General features: G+C 27.6%; 3 protein-coding genes across 12 annotated transcripts in view; 1 reads left to right on the forward strand and 2 right to left on the reverse strand.

The window, feature by feature from the left end:
- LOC106685844 (short neuropeptide F) overlaps positions 1 to 7012 on the reverse strand; it is a 273766-nt gene extending 266754 nt beyond the window's left edge. Inside the window, exon 1 of one of the 2 annotated variants that reach the window (XM_067049106.1) lies at positions 6989 to 7012. The gene's annotated coding sequence lies outside the window, so the exon portion shown is untranslated. The remainder of the gene's footprint in view (positions 1 to 6988) is intronic. The other variant, XM_024364219.2, reaches the window with a different exon arrangement.
- The window catches only part of Acsf3 (Acyl-CoA synthetase family member 3), a 20881-nt gene extending 7137 nt beyond the window's left edge, over positions 1 to 13744 (forward strand). Inside the window, exons 5-16 of one of the 6 annotated variants that reach the window (XM_014428797.2) lie at positions 582 to 765; positions 2091 to 2155; positions 2708 to 2788; positions 3187 to 3281; positions 3428 to 3548; positions 4090 to 4265; positions 4481 to 4619; positions 4689 to 4824; positions 5508 to 5647; positions 7008 to 7117; positions 11194 to 11423; positions 13622 to 13744. In XM_014428797.2, the coding sequence (XP_014284283.1) occupies positions 582 to 765; positions 2091 to 2155; positions 2708 to 2788; positions 3187 to 3281; positions 3428 to 3548; positions 4090 to 4265; positions 4481 to 4619; positions 4689 to 4756 (929 nt within the window). In that variant the 3' untranslated portion in view covers positions 4757 to 4824; positions 5508 to 5647; positions 7008 to 7117; positions 11194 to 11423; positions 13622 to 13744. Of the gene's footprint in view, positions 1 to 555; positions 766 to 2090; positions 2156 to 2707; positions 2789 to 3186; positions 3282 to 3427; positions 3549 to 4089; positions 4266 to 4480; positions 4620 to 4688; positions 4825 to 5268; positions 5411 to 5507; positions 5904 to 7007; positions 7199 to 11193; positions 11424 to 13621 lie in introns of those variants that run through there. The other 5 variants (XM_014428792.3, XM_067049105.1, XM_014428794.3 and 2 more) reach the window with 5 other exon arrangements.
- Positions 10495 to 21368, reverse strand: part of LOC106685841 (splicing regulatory glutamine/lysine-rich protein 1) — a 34792-nt gene continuing 23918 nt past the window's right edge. For 3 of the 4 annotated variants that reach the window (XM_067049102.1, XM_067049101.1, XM_067049103.1), the window contains 8 exons: positions 19197 to 19244; positions 18951 to 18998; positions 17597 to 17692; positions 16572 to 16652; positions 15558 to 15603; positions 13620 to 13687; positions 12195 to 12346; positions 10495 to 10801 (listed from right to left, as the gene is read on the reverse strand). In XM_067049102.1, coding sequence (XP_066905203.1) covers positions 10564 to 10801; positions 12195 to 12346; positions 13620 to 13687; positions 15558 to 15603; positions 16572 to 16652; positions 17597 to 17692; positions 18951 to 18998; positions 19197 to 19244 — 777 coding nt within the window. In that variant the 3' untranslated portion in view covers positions 10495 to 10563. The remainder of the gene's footprint in view (positions 10802 to 12194; positions 12347 to 13619; positions 13688 to 15557; positions 15604 to 16571; positions 16653 to 17596; positions 17693 to 18950; positions 18999 to 19196; positions 19245 to 21368) is intronic. The other variant, XM_067049104.1, reaches the window with a different exon arrangement.

A 21368-nucleotide genomic window follows, 5' to 3' on the forward strand; every position in this document is an offset into this window, starting at 1 on the left:
ATCCACTTATTAAATTCACTATATAATAGTATCACTATAAATCTAACTATGTATGAGTTTCATATTAATCATAAAATTAATAATAAATAATAAATATACAACCTAATTTATTACAATGCAATTTCTTTTAATTTAACTTGCCCTTATTGACTCTAATAGTCTAGATCTGGAACTGAACCCAATATTTTCAAATATATATAAGTATATATACAATTTTATAAAATGAAGAAAAAGTATGAATATTTTCTATTATTTTTTTTTTTTTTTTTAACAAAATTATCTACTCCCATAAATATAGCTTAATAATTTATTCTTTAGGTTTGTTCTACTATCATCAAAATTATAATACATATAACCAAATAATAACTTCTATATTTTTTTCCATATCCAAAATAAAAATATATAATTTGTAAAAATATAATAAACAGTAACAGACACTGGATAACTAATTTACAATAAAGAAAATATTTTTGGCTTGAAAAATAAGGATGAATTTCACTTAATAATACTTTATTTCTACAGTAATACTATCTAATGTTATTTGTTTCTATACAGCGTCATCTTAGTAGAAACATTTACAGCAGCTGAAATTTGGTCTGAACTCCTTGGTATAAAGAAGCCATCATTTCAAAGTTCCACCAATATGAACTTTTTCATTGGGGAATCTTGGATGTACAGGAGTTTGATCGATGAATATGAAACTAATTTGAAAAAAAGTGGGAGAATGGAAGATTATATAAAAACTAATTGCACACAAAAAATAAGGTAATAACTGTGTTATAGATACTTCTAAAAAGAAATATTATAGAAATATCTAAACAGATAGATGGCATAATATCATCTATCAAAAATGTATCAAGTATTCATTGGTTGATTCATTCCTATGGTGTGATTTAAAAAAAAAAAAAAAAAACTTGATAAGAAACAAATATTTGTTTGCCAGATTGAGATGCCAATCAGCAGAAATGATATTTATTTCTCAATTATTCTTAATTCTTAATTCAGCTATACAATGGAGAAAGGTTCTTCAACAACTAATTTTATAAAATTGTAACTAAATTTATAATCAATGAAAAAAAATTATATCCAATAATTTCTTATTAATAATCAACTCTATCCAAAATATCTGACAGCTTCAATGTTTCAATCAAGCAAGAACTCTTACTAAATTGAGAATCACATACTATAAACTCAATTAGAGGACAGAATTTAATCATTATCAAATACTCAAAATGGGTAGAACATTCATGAATAAAACAAAACTTAAAAAAATAAAGACCTCAAAAATAAAACAGGAATTTCATATAACACTAATAATTTAAAAATATATAGTCCTCAAATGACAACAATTTCTCCTATAGCCATTGAGCAGTCATTAACACGTTGACTGCCAACAAAGAGTTATTCTTTAGTTGGCATTATTGCCTCAGACACCAACCTGACTCAGATGAGATGACTCATAATTTGTTTACTTGGCTTAATTGGCCAAACTTAAATTGGCTTCCTAGACTGAAATCTTAAAAAGTACACCGCTATGGTAAGTGTTAAACTCCTTACATGTAACATAAAGAAAAACTTATAGGAATCGTCAGGACTGCTCCAACAATGTACTATATACCAATGTGTGGTATAATGCTCTAATCCTTTAAAACAAGAATTATTAAACAAATTAAATTCCACCAATCCTGTTCTTCAAAAACTTTACATTGATATTTTATTATAATATTTCTAGATAAAACGTGTACCTTTTTCCTCTACTTCGGTTTCTTAACTAATTTAAATGTTAAATCAATGGCTTACTTCACAGTGGTGCTAAGTACATTTCCACGATATTATGAAAAACACAATTAAATGTTCTTTCTTTTAGAAAATTACAACTTTTCAATTAATTTTTAGACAACAGATTTTGGTATGAAATCTAAGCCTCTTCAATAAATAAATTAATTGAAAAATTGTAATTTTCCTAAGAGAGAGAACATTTAATTGTATTTTTCATAATGTTAGTGGCAATATATTAAGCTCAACTGAGAAGGAAGCCATAAATATAACGATGAAAAATAAAACATTCATTACTAATTATCAATTTATAGACTTATGATATCAATGTGCGCACCAGTACCAAGATCAATCCATGAAAAATGGGAGGCATATACAGGTAAGTTACGTATACCCCATTTTGTATTAATATATACATATATATATGAAATAATATTTAAAAATTCTTCTCAATTCTCAATACAATATAAGCAATAAATCTGAGTCATTAATTCATTTATTTTTTATAGATTCATTGATTACAATTTACCAAACTATTTTTTTCCAAAGATAGATTATGTTTATTTTCATACCCAGAAGCTATAATGTTAGTCTTTTATTTTTGGGATATTTGATTAGATGCTTTCAATACAAGTATAAGATCATTTTATTATGTAGTGATAAATTCTCAACAGTTTTTAGTACATTTCCACTAAGTTAACGAAAAACATAATTAAAGGATCTCCATTTTGAGAAAATTACTTTTCAATTAATTTTTGGACTGAACAAATTTAGCTATAAAATCTAAATCTGTTTAGTCAAAAATAAGCGAAAATGAAATAAATTTCAGCAAAACTATTTTAAACATAAGTAAATCTATAAAGAATTTAAAGTAATAAATTTCTGAATAATGTATTAAATAGTAATATTAACATTTAACATCATATTGTAGGTCACCAGCTTATAGAAGTATACAGCATTACGGAAGCAGGCATTGTTTCTACACCAACTTTAGGAACTACAAATGTATTTGGTAATTATGCGTCTATTACAAGCTTTAAAAATTGGTTTAAACAATTAGAAAAACATGACAACTAATGGTTGGTGAAAAGTATTAGTAATTACGTTAATATAGTTTATAAAATAAATAACTTCTTTAAACCAAAAATAATAAGTAAACATTTTTAAAGGCATTCAATTCAGTTACTGTATAAATTACCAAGCTGAATAATGGGCATATAACAAAAAGAAAGATAAACTCAAAAAGAAATATCTTTACACTTATCTCTTCCTCTAAATAAATAACAAGTATTTCAAAATGGACATATAATCAGCATAAAGCAAATTCAAAATTATACCAAATGTTGATGTTTTGACAACCAATAATACAGAAAATAACTAATAAATAACATTTTTTTCTTAATTTTTAAGGTACCGTAGGACTTCCAGTTCCGCCAGTTAAAATGCGGATTATGGCAGAAGATGGAGACACAGTCATCGCTGAAGGTGACAACTCAGGGACAAAGGTTGGTTTAAAGTATTTTTAGATGAATAATAAAATAGGTAATGTATATGACAGATTAATAAACATTACTTATTACACTAAGCATGTTTAAATGAATTATAGAAATTATTGGTATATCTTAACATTAATAAACCTTAATTATTATAGATATTAGGGGTAACAAGTCCTGTCGCTGGAACCTTACTGATTAAAGGTGATACTCTGGCAAGAAAATATTGGGGAAAGAAGATAGAGAATTTGTGGACAAAGGATGGCTGGTTCAGAACAGGTAACTTCTTTACTGCCTTGATATTAGAATGATAATTCTAAAAAAAATAACATATTATATCATACTAATTTACATACTATATACACTACTACTGCTTTTTTTGAAATTACCTTCACTCTCCTTTGGTTAAATGTTATCTCCTTCCTAGGACCTAATACTTCAGTAAAATATGTAAACTACATCAAAATAATTTATACATTTCATTCTATTCAACCAGGGTGAAGTTCTTAAATGGTTCATGAGAAACTAAAGCGCAGAATCTAGTACATTTAGTTAAAACTCTGTATTTATAAATGGATTAACTCAAAAACAAATATACTATTTCTCAATTTATCAATAACGGTTATATCAACCATGTAAGGCCCACCAGGCCGATCTGGTATAAAATAAAATAAAATAAAAATATCAATTTACTCAAGTTTGAAGAAATATTTCAATGAATCTACAAAATAAACAAAGAAATGAATTTTAAATCAATTTAACTCAAAAATAATAAATTAAAAAATCAAATTAATAATAATAAATATTTCTGTTTGTTTAGGTGACATTGTAAGTTACAATCGAGGAGTCTACAATATTCTTGGAAAAGATAACTGTGACATAGTTAAATCTAAATCCTATAAAGTGTCCCTCCTACAAATAGAAGCTGCCATTTTGGATATCCCAAGTGTGAAAGATGTGGCAGCATTTCACTACTTACAAGATGGAAATCCAACGGTATAGTATTATGTATGATAAAATCAATTTAAATTTTTAAAAAATGTTCATTTCAGTAATATAATTTTTATTAATAAAATAGAATATCCTATATTGTGTATAATTCGAAGTGAATAGATTGATACAAAGTATAACATAAAATACTGTATCAAGAAAGGCTGCTCTCCTCTGTACCATAACAATCATTTTCTTTTTAATAAAACTATATCCAACAGATCGCAGCAGCAGTAATAATGAAAAATGGAAAAGCATTGGATTCAAACTTTATGAGATCACAGCTATTATCTAGGTTCCCTGAATATGCTGTTCCATCGATATTTGTGAATGCCAAAAACATTCCTCGAAACCATAAAGGTAAAACCAAAAAGCTCTTAGTCTAAACATAACTTAAATACCTCAAGCTAATGGTTTAATTGATTACAGGATCATTAGTACGACCTGATATAGCGTCTCTTTATTCACAAATAGCTAAACTTAGTCTGGTTCAATAAATTTTTAATTGAAGGTAATTAAAAAATAATTGATGGAAAATAAAGAAATGTTTCTTGAGCAAGCTTGTGTAAGTATAATATATTACATAAATATAGTAAATTATTAAAAAAATTATTATCATTGCTAAAATAGATACTTTATAGTCAACTTAATTTTTAAAGGTAAAACAAATATTTTTGAGGCAGCATCAAACAGTACTTACATTTTCTGCTTTTTTTTCTTGGGGAAATTAATTTACCTTCTTATTAAGAATCTTTACTTAAATCATTTTTAAAATTAAACTTTTCGAAAAATAAAACCCTAAAAAATTTATTTACATCATTTATGTAAAGGAAATAGTATTTAAAATATCATTTTTCAGTTTACTTTTTGAAACATGCCTCTCACTTTTTTTTTGGTTATAAATCTTTGCTAATACCAGTCTATTTAAGATAATTTTGCATGAATGTTTTGAAACCCACCCTTATACCACACCTATAACATACCACCATTAATAATTTCAACTTTATAGGACTTATTTATTAAGGAGAGAAGGCGTTACACCTTTCATATGATTTAGGCCAATTTGCTCTATCGGACCTAAAGATGTTTCACTTCAAAATTAAATTATACAGCTTAGCAAAATATGAAATAAAGTGAATTTCTTTTTATAATTATTTTAATTTATTTAATCTCCTATTATAATTTAAGTATACATTTATCACACACAATTAGATTTACCAAATATTCATTATTGTTACTTATTTTTAGATTGTTTCACTTGGACTAGTAATGAAAGCCCATGAATTACAAACCAATTTTTATAACTGTCAGCTCAGTACAAGATATTTTCATCGAATAGAAACATACTGAATGGTCTAGAATGAAAACACCTTGTACCTAAAAAAAATGTAAACAACTTTTATACATTATACATTAGATGGATAAGCTTGTACCTCACAATAAATGAATGTCAAAAGATTACATATATACAAATCTTACTCGGGCTACGTTTTATGGACAAAGAATCAAACCTAATTTCTTTCTCAGTAGCCAATTTAAGTTAATACAAATTTAAGCTTTTTTGAGATATAAGGTTTTCATTCTAGGCCATTGTGCTGCATCATAAATAAAGGAACTTCACTAAGAAAATTAATTATGTTAAACCAAATACTTTGGATTTTTAACTTTAATAAACTTTTACGAAAATATAATTTGATATTTATTTCTTTTTTCATCTTTATATATTTTCCCATCTATCTATAATCTCATTCCCATATTTAAGTAAAACAAGTTAAATTGAAAATATTAAGTAAATAATTATAGAAAATTTTTATAAATTGAACTGTAATTTGTTGTTAGGTATAAATATATAAATAAACAAACTATCATTATCATGGGAGTACGGAGACGCTTTGGTAAGGCACGATGCTACTAACTCCAAGGACTCGGGTTTGAATCCGGCTGGGCAGATAATTATTTTCTGTTACTCTGTATCCATGAATCAATGTAATCCTGAGATTCAACCAGCCTCATAAAGTGGGAACCCTAAATTAGGGGAAAATCTGGTAGTTGAGCATGATTTTGAAACAACCAGCTCCTTGTATAACCTTTGTTCTAAAAACAGTGCTTCCTTACAAAGAACTGAACCTATGACCCTTCATGGGTCATATGGGTTCACATTCATTCATCATTATCATATTCTAGCAGCAAATATTTTAAAATATAATTCAACATAAAGCATGTAAGGTAGTTATAAAGTTCAATATGAAGCATGTAAGGTAATTATATAAGCAATCATCGGATTTTTGGTAAGATGATACAATGTACTACTGTTATATTCAATAAAACCCACTCAAAAACATTCCAGTGATTTAGTATGGTTTTAAACTATTTCAATAAAAATAAAACAGGACTTCCACTGATAGTAATCTACTTCAAATATTCATTTTATAATCACTTTTTTATTCCATATTTATTACTCTTTAATTGTTACGATAATACCCTAAAAATATTTATGTACTATAATAAATTTAAAAACTGTAATTATTCAGTTAATTTTGAATTCAAAGCAATCAATATTTCCATGTTTATAAGGGAAAATTAAATATAAATTAATACAAAGGCCAATAAACATTAGATTATGTTACTGAAATAATTTTAAAATACTCAAGTTGATTTAGGTAATTTTCATAATTTCTAAAATATCTAAAAATACGACAAGGATATGAAACATTAATACATTAACATACTTTCTTTTCTGTTGTATAGGCAGAACATCCCAGAATGATTTCTTCTTTCTTGGGGTTTGCTAATCACAAAATAATAATTCTAAGCCACAACCAATCTGCATAGAAAAGGCGGAACAGATAATTTACCAGGTGTGTAACTGTTTATTTGGCGGATTTAGAATTTTCAAGAATTCAATAATTTTAATTTCCGGAAATATAAAGTAAAATAAATTTGTAATTCCAAAATAAAAATGAAATAATTAATATCTTAAAAATATATACAGTCTTATATTTATATATGATATGTATGATGATATGAGATATATATATATAGGTGTGTACGAAATTCCCAACATCAAGATTTTTCTCTACGATTAACTACTAAGACCCAAGAGCACATTGTATTTCCAAAAAGTGGCATAACTGCGATTTAATTTCTAGCTTATAACTCGAAAGCATTTTTCTAAGATAAATATTCAATGAAAAATTTACTAATAATATAATATACACAAAAGTATATTATATTTAATTTTCGACTAACCTAGAGCGCTCTTAAGAAAGAGTGAATTAATTTAATTAGGTTGAGTTGGGATTTCATCTCTATTTTATTGTTGTTACGGCTTAACACGCCAACTTTAAGTATTATCTCAATGGTATGTGTGGTGTAATGAAATAATATAAATATTTTTTTGGTTCTCTGTGAAAAAAAAAACTTGTAACTCCTTTTAATTGTCCGAATTGATTGGCATTAACATACCTACGATTTGAAAAAAATTAGTTTCAAGCATATAACGTTGATACTGTGGCACAATCACACAATTACCTTCAACGTTGTTTTTATTATTTTTTAAAGTACGATAAGAAGCATTTCTTAAGCACGCTCTAGCAGGTTGGTCAAAAATGAAATATAATATACCTTCTTTAATTGTTTATTGGGTATTTTATCTTAGAAAAAAACTTCGTTTTCAATTCATGTGCAAAAACCTAAAAACATTTCCATTTTTTTTATTTCCTATTCTCGTAGTTAGGAAGCCACTCAAAAACTAGGTGGAAAACCAGAATATTGGATTCAGCATTACAAGAAACAAAAAAAATCATTGAGAAAAAAAATGTCTATCGTTTGTTCCTGAGAACACCCTTCATAGAAATCTTCTATATCCTAACTACTTTTACAGTGGTTTACTGGCGACGCAGATTACCCAAAAATAACAAGTAATATTTTCATTGAAAATTTTATGTTAAATGTTTATCTCCCAAATTATTTGTAATTTTATGGTTATTAGCCATAAACTAAAAATACACTGAGATAAAATAACAAAAAATAAGTGAATTTTCGTCTACAATAAAGTATTACTAGGTTCCCATACCAAGGGTGTTGAAAACTTCCTTTTTTAAAAAACTTATGTAAAATTTTTTAAATCGATGCTATTTTCTAACATCAATTTCTGAATCAATACTGACTATGACTACTGGTGAACTGAGAACTCAGCTAATTCTCCACCTACATCTACAATGTACCAAAGGAAGATGACACCATTCAGGACACACTTTCCAGTCAAAGATGACATTTGCTGCCTACCTACTGTCACTGATCAGAAGGATAATGGTCAGATGAGTATATTTATGATTCCCATTACCGAGCTCCAATCGTTCTTTTAAAATATTGATATTTTTCCGTTGTACACTCACGGTTTTGCTTCCTATTCATCAATATCTACCCAGATCTTTACATAATAGAAATAGAACAAGGATTGAGAATTGATATACTAATAGTTTTAATTGAGAGTTATTTGAAATTATAAATTAAAATTTTTAACAAAAAAAAAATAAAAATATTAATATCATGATGTGCTAATCCCTAATAAGAAAAATGATCCTCAAATTCAAACTTTGAGCAATAAAATCTTTATTTGCTTTTGGTTACTCCACATTAAAAATAATTTTTATATGGGTTTAAGCCTTCCTATCATGTTGAAATGGCAAGACTTCAACTGTTGAGGAAGTATCTTTTGTTCTTTTTTTTAAAGAAAAAAATGAAATCAAATTTTTTTTTTCATAATCGTTTAAATTATAAAATTAATTTATTGAGCCTTGTGGAAAATTGGTTTAAAACCAGATAATAGGTAAGTTATTTTCTTCATAGTGAAATTATTAAAAAATCTCCTAAGCTTTTTTCTTAATGTATTTAAATGTTTTACAACCAGCAAATGTGATATAAGAAGTAAATGTCATGATCACATTGAGGTTAAACTCATCAAATGATGCCTCTCCATTGAAATTGAAATATGAAAGTTAATCTAGGTGATTTCTATTCCAGTTTCTTTCTAAGCAATGTTGTCTTTTGTAGATAGTCCTCGAATAGGAGGATTAGAGCATATGATAAGTTTATCACAAAACCATTTATATAATGATTTAATAATTGATAGTACCGGAGGAGTTCGTCAGACTTTAATTAAGTTCTATTTACTGATATAGAGGGGAGCAGTTCTGATTAAGTCAGAACTTTTGATTGAGTCAGTATGTTAGTTTTTTTGGCATATTCATGTATTTGTGCACCATAAGTCCAAATCAGTTGGGGAAGGTAAGTTTATTTTAAAGATGAAGTAATAATTTTAGTCGGAAGTTAAGTTTTTGTTTTGTTATTTTGATGTGAGAGGTTCAGGTCAATCACTTGTCTAAGATCAATCCATGGTACTTTACTGTGTTAAGAAAATACAGGAAGACATAGACCAGAACTGAGAGTAAAAGTGATTTGCATTTATTTCTCAATGTTGGTCATCGTTTGTTATATCATTCACGAATCAGAGCTGAGTTTGCAACTACAACAAGGCCAATGCTGGTTGGTCATCATGTTTGGCCTCTTACTGATAGGGCTGCACCTTGGCTTAGTAAGCAAACACATCTAATTAAACAAATTTTCTTATAAAATATTTTTAAAAATTATTATTTATTATATTTAAATAATACAGGAATATTATTATGTCTTAATTTAGGTAACTAGGTTTAAATAATCAAAAGGTAGAAATAAAAAATAAAATTTAATATAACAGATTTAATATCTTATCATTAATATAACAATAACCACTTACAACTTATAGGATAACACATCTACTAAATTACTTAATTAATTTAATTTTACAACAACATAAAATATAATAAATGCTGAATTTTAAATACAACAATGGAAATGACATTAAAATATCATCCATTTAATTAGTTCATTGGTCAATAAATGAAACATTAATTCAAGATTTTCTAAAAACTTCAAGTTGTTTTTCTCAAAATGTTAAAACCTCCACAATCCAGAGCCACATTTATGTTAATTAAGAATTACTTTTTATTGTTACTTTAAATAACATTTGTTTAGATTCATTAAAAACATTACTTGCATAATTACTTAATACAAAATTCTGTTTCCTTTCCTTTTTTACTTTCTAGGACTTTCGAGAAGTTGACACTTTCATACCGATATATATGACAGCAAATATCTTAGTAGCTGAAATGAGCAGTAAAATCATTAATAAAGCTCTGTAAACTAACATATCTATTTAAGCCGTTAATCAAAACAAGTGAACACAAAGAGATTTGATTGTTGATCAAGCAACTTCAATATCTGATAGATCAGAGAAATTAACTGAGTCTTCTGCTCTATCTGCACTAAAAACCTGCTTCATTATAGAAGGAGTGGTATTTGTTTTTGATTTAGCTGCTCTAAGAATTTCATTTATCGCTTCATCTTCTTCCATCATATGCACATGTTTGAGGCTCTTATTATTTTGTTTTGTTTTTGGTTTTTTGTTCACTTTACACATTCTTTTTACAACATGATTGTTTCTGAAAAAAAAATTCCAGTGTTAATTAACAGAGATAATAACAAATTAAGTAGACAGGATTGTGAAAAGCAGTCCAATTCATTTACTATAACTTAAGAACAAAACATAAAAACCAGTTATATTTAATAGATCAGTAAATTGTTATCAGTTCTATTTTAAAATTTTGGAATATTCAAATAGTAAAATCAATTGTCCAGAGAAAAGAGCGTTTTGGGTGCCACAGAACAGACAAAAAAATAACAATATTTCAAATATATATTAATCTATTTTTTTTTATTAAAAACAAATTTCTATCATAAAATTAACTTAAGTTAAATAAAAAACTTAATGTAATAATTAAGGAATAACTATAAAGTGAAAAAATAAGAAATGACCACGAGCTACTTTTTTCAGTGAGGAATGTTTCATTTTAATAAACCCCATTCAAGTGGTATACGCCAAGTAGTGTATACCAGTTAAATAAAAACAATCAAGCAGAACAATTGGTCAGTTTAGTAAGAAATGCATGAATGGTATGCACCATAATGGAGCTAAAAAGTTGAGTTCAGAAATATTAAGCCAAGCGCATCTCAAATGAAAAGTGAATACACGAGAAAAAGCAAAGAAACAAAAGGTTTTACAATGTAAGTACAGAAACTTTTAAGGCATAAACATGAATGAAATGTATTTTTCATTTTTATTAACACTAATTTGTAAGATTCGAACATCCCATAAAATTGGATCACTTCATTTCTTTTATTTTAAATTCATACTTATTTTAAAATTCCTCCCCGTTCCAATAATCCACTAGCTAACCAAGCCAACTAAGTTACAACCTTCATTCGACCCCTCACCTAACCTTAAAATGCCAAAAGGCAATCCAAGGTATACATATAGCATACCTCCTATATGTACGTACCAAATACCCACTAAAATCATTACAGGAGGGTATGAAAAAAAAAATTTTAAATTCCTTGATCAATATCTGTTGTTATATTCTTTCTGTATACAAATTATATTCATAAAATACCTTTATTAGACCCAGGGGACTCTGAATGTCATAGATCCTTTGAAACTGACAAATCACAAAATTGACCACATAGAAAAAATATATCCATTGACAGAGTAAACAATTATCAAACTGAGACAGACAGTGTCTACAAGCAATTATTATTTTTTAATAATAAGGATCTTAAAAAATAAAAATAGTTGCATTGTTTGTTCCATTGATAGAGTTTTGATCCTTATATCGACCTCATAGAAATTTGATAACCCAAAGTTGATTTTCAGTAAGTTTAAAATCTAGGTAACTTAAAAAAATTCTATAATATTAAGTAAAACCGACCTCTTTTCAACTTAGACTTATCATGTTTTTACAGAAACTAATGACAAATTTACAATAAAATTTTACATACTTCACTCCGATATCATCAAACGATGTGTTTGCAGATGAATTATTATCACTTTTAGTTCCATAAACATTATCGAACATAGAAGTGGGAGGAGTGTAACGCCCTTTAATTACATTCTTCTTAATAGAACCAAGAAGTCCATTAGGTGTTAATGACTGGAACACAAAAATATATTTACACAGATAATAAAATTACTAACTTCATTCAAGTAAGAAAGTATACCAAAATAGAACATAAATATTATAATTAGGATTTTATAAATTTATTGAGTAAGTATAGAAGATTCTAATAAATTACTTAATTAAATCTAATACATAATTCCAATTATTTGTGGAAATTATAAAATCAAGAATCTGGTGCCAAGAAAGCAGTAACTAAAAAAAAATTTTTAAATATACAAAGAGGAAGAGTTTCAGTGAACTTATAAGCAATTATAAATAATATAGGAGCCAGATGGATACATGAAATCCATTTCATAGAATGTACATTTGCAAATAATTAAAAAAATTAGTTTTATTACACTTAACACTTAAATGCATTTCTGGCGGTTCTAAAACTCCTACTAATTAGGTAATTAATTTAATATAGTAATGAATTTTGACTTTTTTTTTTTTAAATGAAACTGATAGCACTGATTTAAGTGATACCATATCTAGAAGCATAGAGCCTTTAAAGTGTCTGAATTGTAATAGCAATTTAGCAATTTATTTATTTTTTTTACAATAGGTATGTAAAACAAACCCACCAGTAGTAAAAACTGTTGTGTTCATTAACTGTAGTATACTTATTAGTATACCTATAACGTTAATGAACACTTTCGCACAACTTGGCCAATGTTGATAAAACTTAGTGCACATGTAATAACTGTTTTTAAAGCATTAAATCCACAGTTTTTCCAAGGAAAACTGTTTCCTTTCTAATTTCTTAAAGCTATAATGCAATTTTAAGACAAATGGTTCACCTTTTTGAGATTTCTCTTTAATATCTTTACTGATGACTAGAAGGTAACTCAAATTTAGCATTCATACCAAGACGCTAGCTACAACTTATCTAGTTCTGTTTTTTAACTTGCCATATTAAACAATATGTATGAATTTTGTTGTATTTGCACAAATATTGCAAGGAAAAACTCAATGAGTTAATTTGTTTTTGTTTTTTCATTTACCATATCCCACAATATGTATACAGCTCATGGTATTTGCACAAACATGGTAGGTAAAACAATATGAGAAGTTCTCCTTAAAAGGTTATTATCATCATGAAGATTGTATTTACATATTTCGAGTAAATTTGAATCCAAAGATGATAATTAAATTTTTCAAAATATAATAATTATTTCCTTAGCTTACATGTTATTCCTTTCCTTAATATTAAAGTTTTATTTGTTTCCAAGTAAATAATATCATATTAAACTATTTTCTAACTTACAGATGATCGAAAAATCATTAAAGGATCATCTCCTAACAATTCTGAAAAAGGTCCATGTTCATCTTGACCTGAAAAATGATGAAAGAAATAAAAAAGATGAAAATGAGAAAATAAACATACATGTATTGACTATAGATTCACTCATAAAAAAAGTAATGGAAGATAGATTGATTAATAACTAATTACATAGCTGATAGACTTTTAATTATAATTTTGACAAATTAAGATTGTAGCTCTTAAAAATTCGATTTGCTAACCTCACAAAGCCTATATGCTCACAAGGCACAATGAAAGTCTACTTTTTTATGTTAATAAAAAGTAAACAATGATGGCATGTATGTTTAGCAGTGAATGCTAATTTTTCTAGGAATTCTAGTTTTACTTTAAACTGATGTTGTGTACCAATGGTTTCTTTTCCATTCAATAAATTAACAGTTAAGTTTTATTGTTTCCCAACCCAGAGGGATGCAGTGGACAAGGTGCAACTCCATCAGATGAAGCGCTGGGCTGCACCACAGTAAAAAAAAAAAAAAAAAACATTAATTGAATAATTAACAAAAGAATAAAAAAGGAAAAATTGCTGATCCTAGGGAGTAGTGGCATGCGCAAACCCCAGCGCTCTACCCCACTGCTCCCGCACCCCGTATGCCAGAGATGGCAAGGGAGGGGGATAAAAATAAAAAAAAATAAAAATAAAAAAAGTTTTATTGTTTCCTTTGAGTGTATCTTTAGAATTGCCACTCATGAATAAGTAATGGTAAGTGACTTCTGCCGGGAAGGGGAAGGATTGTGAAAAAGATGATAACCGATTACATATATATATTGATAAGGAATTATATTGAGGGTAGCAATGAAAAGGAATAAAACCAAGTGGACATCTCGCCATTAACTTATGCAATGATGGCGGCACAACTATTAAATTAGTTCATAATGCATCACTAATTGGGCTAACAATCAGCTGAAATCGAAAAAAAAAAAAAGAATTTTTAGTGGTTTTGGCATTTTTTTTAAATGAATTTAACAATGATTTTAATTTTTATACATGTATATATATGAGCATTCATTCATTTTCTTTAATATGAGTATTCATTATTTTACAAAAAATAAAGTTATACATCATCATCCGAATAAAGCAATTTATTAATGATTGGTGGCAATAATCGATTTTTAAAAATTCTTATTTCACATCTATATGATGAACGAATGTAATAATTTATAATTGTTACAATGACGAATGAGTATAATGACCAAATATACCTGGTCCCTAGAAGGTTACAGTGCAGAGGTGGGTAACCCATGGTTCACCTTGAATAAATATTCTTTCAGTCCATGAGATTCATCACACTTTTACAAAATATGCTTATTTTATAATGGCCAAAATAGTAAAAACAAATGAATTAAAAAAATACATTATTTGTGCATCCAGATATTTTTGTATTAAATTTTCAGTGTTATATATTATTTTAAATGTGTGTTTAGTAGCATTATTATTATATGTTCTGTGTTTACAAATAAGAATAATAGTAAACACAATAATAACAACTCACCATGTTTCAATTTTTCACTCCAAAAAAAATGTCTATACTAGGTCTAGATCTAATATGTGGAGGATTTATAATTTTATAAGCAGCCCAAAGAGTAGTCCACTTCCAAAGGGTTGGCCACCCCTTTTATAGTATAATATAGTAAAAATTCATGTCAGTCATGGTAAAGCCAAAAAATCACTAGAGCAAATTTGTTTTATGAGATTTCCAAACATCAAAGATGAGAGAAATAAGTGTTGATCTTACAAATAATATTTCCTACTCACAATGTAAAATTGTTTTTTTGTGACTTGTAAACATTGCCATGGCAATAGAAAGTTTAATTCTTTAAAACTTGATGACCAAACTTAATACTACCTTCAGTATCATTCAAAAATTAGAAAGAAATATTTACCATTTTCTAAATTAAGATTGGCTCCATCCTCCTTTTCTAGATCAGCCTAAAAAAAGAAAATATATGACAAATTGTATAAATAAATTGATGTGTACACCACATTATTAAAAGTGTATCATTGATTCTTTTGAATTCCAAAGCCTTATCCAATTTTTTTTTAGTATGAAATGTAAAAAAAATGAAATACAAACCGAGACCTTAAGTAAAAAAACCCACAAAATAGAAAAAAATTCAAACCAAAATTTGAAAGATAAGAGGGAGAGGGAGTACTTTAATTAATATGCATATTTATCTAAATTTATATAAACAATTTCTTTCCAAATTTATACATAAAAATTCTACCTATTATTGAAATCTTTGGATATTCTTTCTATTTTTTAATATTTTCATTTAAGTCCTTCAGAAACTAAAAACATAAGGATAGGTTTAGATTTAAGAAATTATTATTATGATAATAATTATGAACATCAATTATAACCTTATTTTTTATTATAAAAACTTGTGAGTAATACCATCCTATTGTTTCATATACCCTCTCCCTTTCTCTTTCTCTCTCCTCACTCTCAACATAATATTTATTAATCTAATCTTTATCCTTTATTTTAGCTCCCAATTTTTAAAGTTTCTGTTAAAAGTATTAAAGCTTTGATCATAAATCTTTTATTAATTTAACTTAAAAATCGACATAGGACAGAGACAATTCAGTACCTACAATACTTAATCCAATATTTTGTACTGATATAACTAAGAAAGAGATGCATGGGAGGAACTATATAGTACCCCCAATACCAAAACAGCGACATGCAAACAGGTTTTAAAATATATATTATATGACTATACTGTAAAATTGAAACTCTGCAGGTCAATCAATCTACTTTTTAAAACAAGTTCTAGGATAGCATTCTACAGGTTTCCTAAGGCAATAATTTATTTTCCCAAAAGATACATAAATGCATTTTAATTCTCATTACACAAATTTTATCTTTCTGGATACACATACAGATCATTACTTACATTATCAAGATTCTGTGCATTGAAAGCTTGCTTATTCTTCTTGGAATTATTCTTTGATTTATCATTGGTTTTCTTATTCTGCTAGAACAACCACAAGTATTAATAAATCAAAATTGTTCATAGAAAGGAAAAGTGTATATAATAAAAAATATAATATTTTTTGACACTTAGACTGCGCTTGTTAAAGTCAGAACCGATGAGATTACTAAAACTACAGAAATAGCTCTTGGGATTACGTATTACAGAGATCCTGGACATATATCAGTATGATTTATTAATAAAAAAAATAACCAGAGCCCGGCTCTCAAGGGACTTCATAAAGTTAATAAAGAACTCTATAATAATGGGTTTACAAATAAGTTTCTTCCGTTTGACCAAAATATGGCTATACCAGAAGGTTTTTTTGAAATTGTCAGCAGTAAAACATAATAAAAGTATTCATAATATGTTAAATGTAAAAAGTTTCAACATGCTAAATGTTATAAGCATAGTCGCAGCAAGACCCTTCTGTGCCCTTAGCGAGTTTGAAAAATCAGCACCCTCTAATATTGGTCAACACCGATCCCCAACTTTTCTCTAAAATTGGACAAACCGTTTTCAACATATAGGTATGCCAAGGAAGATATGTTCTGAACAATTGGAACATGGTGGACAAAATAAGATAAAATCGACTTGAAACTAATTAGATACTAACCCACAAAAACTTCGCAAAAAATTGGAATTAAAGTTTGTTAAATTATGTCTAAACACAAATTGGAAAGATATGGGGCCAAATTTTTTCCTTGATGTCTAAATCTAAAATGAGGGTGAACATTTTTGATTTGAAGATATACTTTTTTTTTTTTAATTCCTCCATGAATACAGAAGTTTCCCTATCTTCAGTCTGATAATTTGAGGAAGCAATAACAAAACAATATCAACTTTAACTAATCTAAGAAACAAAGTTTTATTAATTAAACCTATGGATACTAATTATTATGGGCAAATGAATTATTACTATTTAATATAAAAAAAAAAAAACTTACTCCAGTTGCTGCTGGTTCGTGTTTACTAGCAGATGAAGCTGGTGATTTAAGCTTTTTAGCTGATAACTTTCCTTCTTTTTTGGATTCAATATTTTTCTAAAAAAAAAATTAAGTTTGAGGAAATAATGTTTTCTTTAATTATACAGATAAGTAGTGAAAAAGAAAAATTCAAGTAAAAAAACAGGCTGAATTGAATTCTAAGAGAACTGAAGAAATAAAATATTGACACTAGTGTATTATTTTATAGGCCATATACCTCATGCAATATTACTTATTGATTTATTAGAAATTAAATTTAAATGTAAAGGAAAAATTTAATTAGGATTAAATTTAATATTATTACAAAATTATGCATATAAATTTAATGTAATGGTAAAAGTGTTCAGTCTTTGTTTAAAAAGGATACCGAGAACGTACGATCAGGAAAGATCATGTAGTCTCAGCATTTCCCCTTCGAATCGGATTTATCTATTTTTCCTTCAGTTATTAACACAATGCTTTAATATTTTATGTTTATACCTTTTATATTATAGATAACAATAAAAAAAAATGTACTTTTTTTTTTTAATAAACAAAATTTAAGGTACTTTACAGGAAGATTGTTTTGGAAATTAAGCATTTAGGCCCTATTAGTATATTTAAATAAGAATAAAACCTATCCGATATTAAAGACCACTTAGTTGCTCATTGACTCTCATCGAGTTTAATCAAAATGGTTACAGCTGTTTTGAAGAAAATCAAAAAAATGTGAAAAATTGATTCTATCAAGTGGCACTTCTGGTGGGTCAGTTTTAGTGAAAAAGTTGTCCCAAGTATAAACTCAACTTAAATATGTGATTTCAGTTTCGTACCACTTTTCTTTTTTGGGATAGGTTGTTCAAAAACAGACAAACACACAGAGACCATTTTGGAGACTATGTACGAGACAAGGTCGGTGCGAAACTGAAAAAAAAAAAATTAAATTTTCTTCATATTAAAGCTTGTTTCCTTCTAAAATCAAAATGTATTCAACTACTCATTATTATTATTATTGGCGCGACAGACCGTGGAGGTCCAAAGCCTTGCGCGATGTATTCCTTAAGTACATCGCGCGTTTCCTGCAACCCATTGGCTAACGGGCCTCACAAATGCCCATGGGAGATGGTGAGTGAGTATTGCATAATTTTTTTTTTTTCATTATTTCAATAATTTATTTCAAACATTATTGTGACAAGTGTGAAAATACTTTTTTGTGAAAAGAAAGGTAAATAACAAAACACCAAAGCAATGGTGTGTGCTAATATTCAATTATTATGATGAGTAAATAAGTTATGATAAATAATCAGTTCACAGTTTCTTTTTAAGAATAGATTACCATTTTCTTATTTGGAGAAATGCTTTTCTTTCTTGACTTTTCCACATTCTGAAAAAAAGTATTATTCTTGTATTAAATTCAGATTTCATATCGATTCTACACAAAAATAGTTGACTACAGAATAATTAACTTTATTTAATTTTGGTATGAATTTACTTATGTCATGCTACATCTCAAGTTCATTAATAATATGAATTAACAAATGATAAAGTATTAGTTCACTGTTTATTCTAATAAATAACTTACCATTTTCTTTTTTGGTGAAATGCTTTTCTTTCTTCCTCTCCCATCTTTCTAAAAGAAAAATAAAGTGAAAATAATTAGTAAAGGAATTAGGGCATCTTTATCAAATTATTTACTTATTCTCTGATGTTTCAGGATTTCAAATCCCATCTACGGACTTCACTATAAAACATCTTCTAATTTGTATATTATACAATAACTCAGACATATATTACTCTAAATAAATCTCTATAAGAAAATAAACAAACGCCTAAATAATTTTCCTGCTTATAATAAACACTAGTACTGTTACATAATAAACTTCACAATTAGGAATAACACCTTCATCTCCTTATGTGTGAAACCTCTCTGATCCAGTATTTGAAACTATCCTATTTAAACTTTGTCCTCCTAAAGAATGTGTAAAAATATAAATTTCTTAGAATATATATTTGTTGCTATGATATAGCAGAGTATATCAGTTGCACAAAACAACAACTTAAATTTGATTTTTAAAAAACAAGTTCAATAAACAACGAATAGAAAAATATTAAAAGTGATTTATAATACAAATAATATTTTTAAATTATGTATTATAAAATCAATACAAAAAATATTCGTTTACAATTCCGATATTATAACCAGTATCAAACTTAAACAATAATAATTTGTTCATTTATCAGTGATAATAATAACTTAAAATTATTATTAACAATAATTTAAAATTTAAAAATATAGACTGATGGTTACAAGTAACTAAAATAAATACAAGAATGTTATGAATAAAGTAAGTTATCTATAGTATTCATACATTCTTAAAGAGAATTAAGTCCAAACAGGAAACTTCTAATAAATAGAAGAAAATGTTTGGGAGCCACTTCTTGATCTGAAATAGGTTTTTATGCCCTAAAGAACAACTAACTGTTTCCCTTTGATGATTTTAATTTCACGAAACTACACTTAGTGAAATGCACAATATTACTGCTAAAAAGTTCAAGACTGGTTTCAGAACTAGAAATGTATTAAATGTTTTTATATAGCTAACTTAAAGTCTTCAATATATGACCCTAGGTTGTTCATAGGTTCCCTGGAGCACTTTGTACGGGAAGGCTTTTAAGGGACTTTGCCTAAGCTGCCTGGACCACTGGACCCGTGTTAAATGGCTTCCCTTTCAAGTCTCTCTGATTCGGTAAACCAAAAGCTGGGAGCTAGGACAGCACTGTAGGGCATGTTGGCAGTATTGCTGCATTGAACTTGGCATAATCTTCGGAGGCAGCTAGCAACGTTCAAGAGAATGCATTGCAAAGGTGTAGAAACCAATCGTCTTTTATCTCTGAATGGACTCAGTGGACTTGATCCTTCAAACAGCAGAGCATTCCAATATAAAACTGACCTGTGACAGTCTTTCCAGTAGGAACAAACCCTTTATGCATCACTACTTTGGCATTGAATTCAGGAAAATTTTTTTTTAGAAATTTTGGATATAATTGCTGAGGTTTTGGTAAAGTTCAATGTAACAAAACTTATACAGCCACCCTATAGCTAGATAGCCAGCCAGCGACTTTATTTTGTATCATTGATTTATGAAAGACCTGATTGGAAAGTGATTCAACATGAGGTCTCTTAAAAGCCTTCTGCATGAAGAATGCTAGGGAGCCTATGGACAATCAATAAAACACTGGCAGCGGTTAGTCATGTAACAAATAATAAACATAGTAAGTAATAATAAGATTAAAAGGCATATTTTTTCACAAATATCACTATTACTTTTTGATTAATTTATAAATAAATAATTCAATGAAGGAAGCCTAAATTTGAAATTACTTAAAAGTTTATAAACATTATTGGATAACTTCCTAGAATACTAACAAAATATATTTAATGAAAATAATATAGGCTAAGCTTTGATTGTTTTAGCTTGTGTAAAGCCATGGTTAACTTCTAATTTTTTTTTTATTATTTATTTATTTAATGTGATTTACAACTGAACAAATAATAAATACAAGTAAATATGTTGTATGTTTCATTTACACTTGAAAATCTTGGGAAGGAACCACCCATTGGTGGTACTTCAACCATTAATTTAAATTAATAAGGGTAAGGAGTTTGGAATGAAAAGACGCATATCTGTTTTGGGCCAAATCTGCAATGAATAAGATGTCTTTGTGGATGAGTTTATTTGCAACGTAACTTCTA

The sequence above is a fragment of the Halyomorpha halys genome, unplaced genomic scaffold (genome assembly GCF_000696795.3).
Source record: "Halyomorpha halys isolate HHAL.00 unplaced genomic scaffold, Hhal_1.1 Scaffold748.1, whole genome shotgun sequence".
NCBI classification, from domain to species: Eukaryota; Metazoa; Arthropoda; class Insecta; order Hemiptera; family Pentatomidae; genus Halyomorpha; species Halyomorpha halys.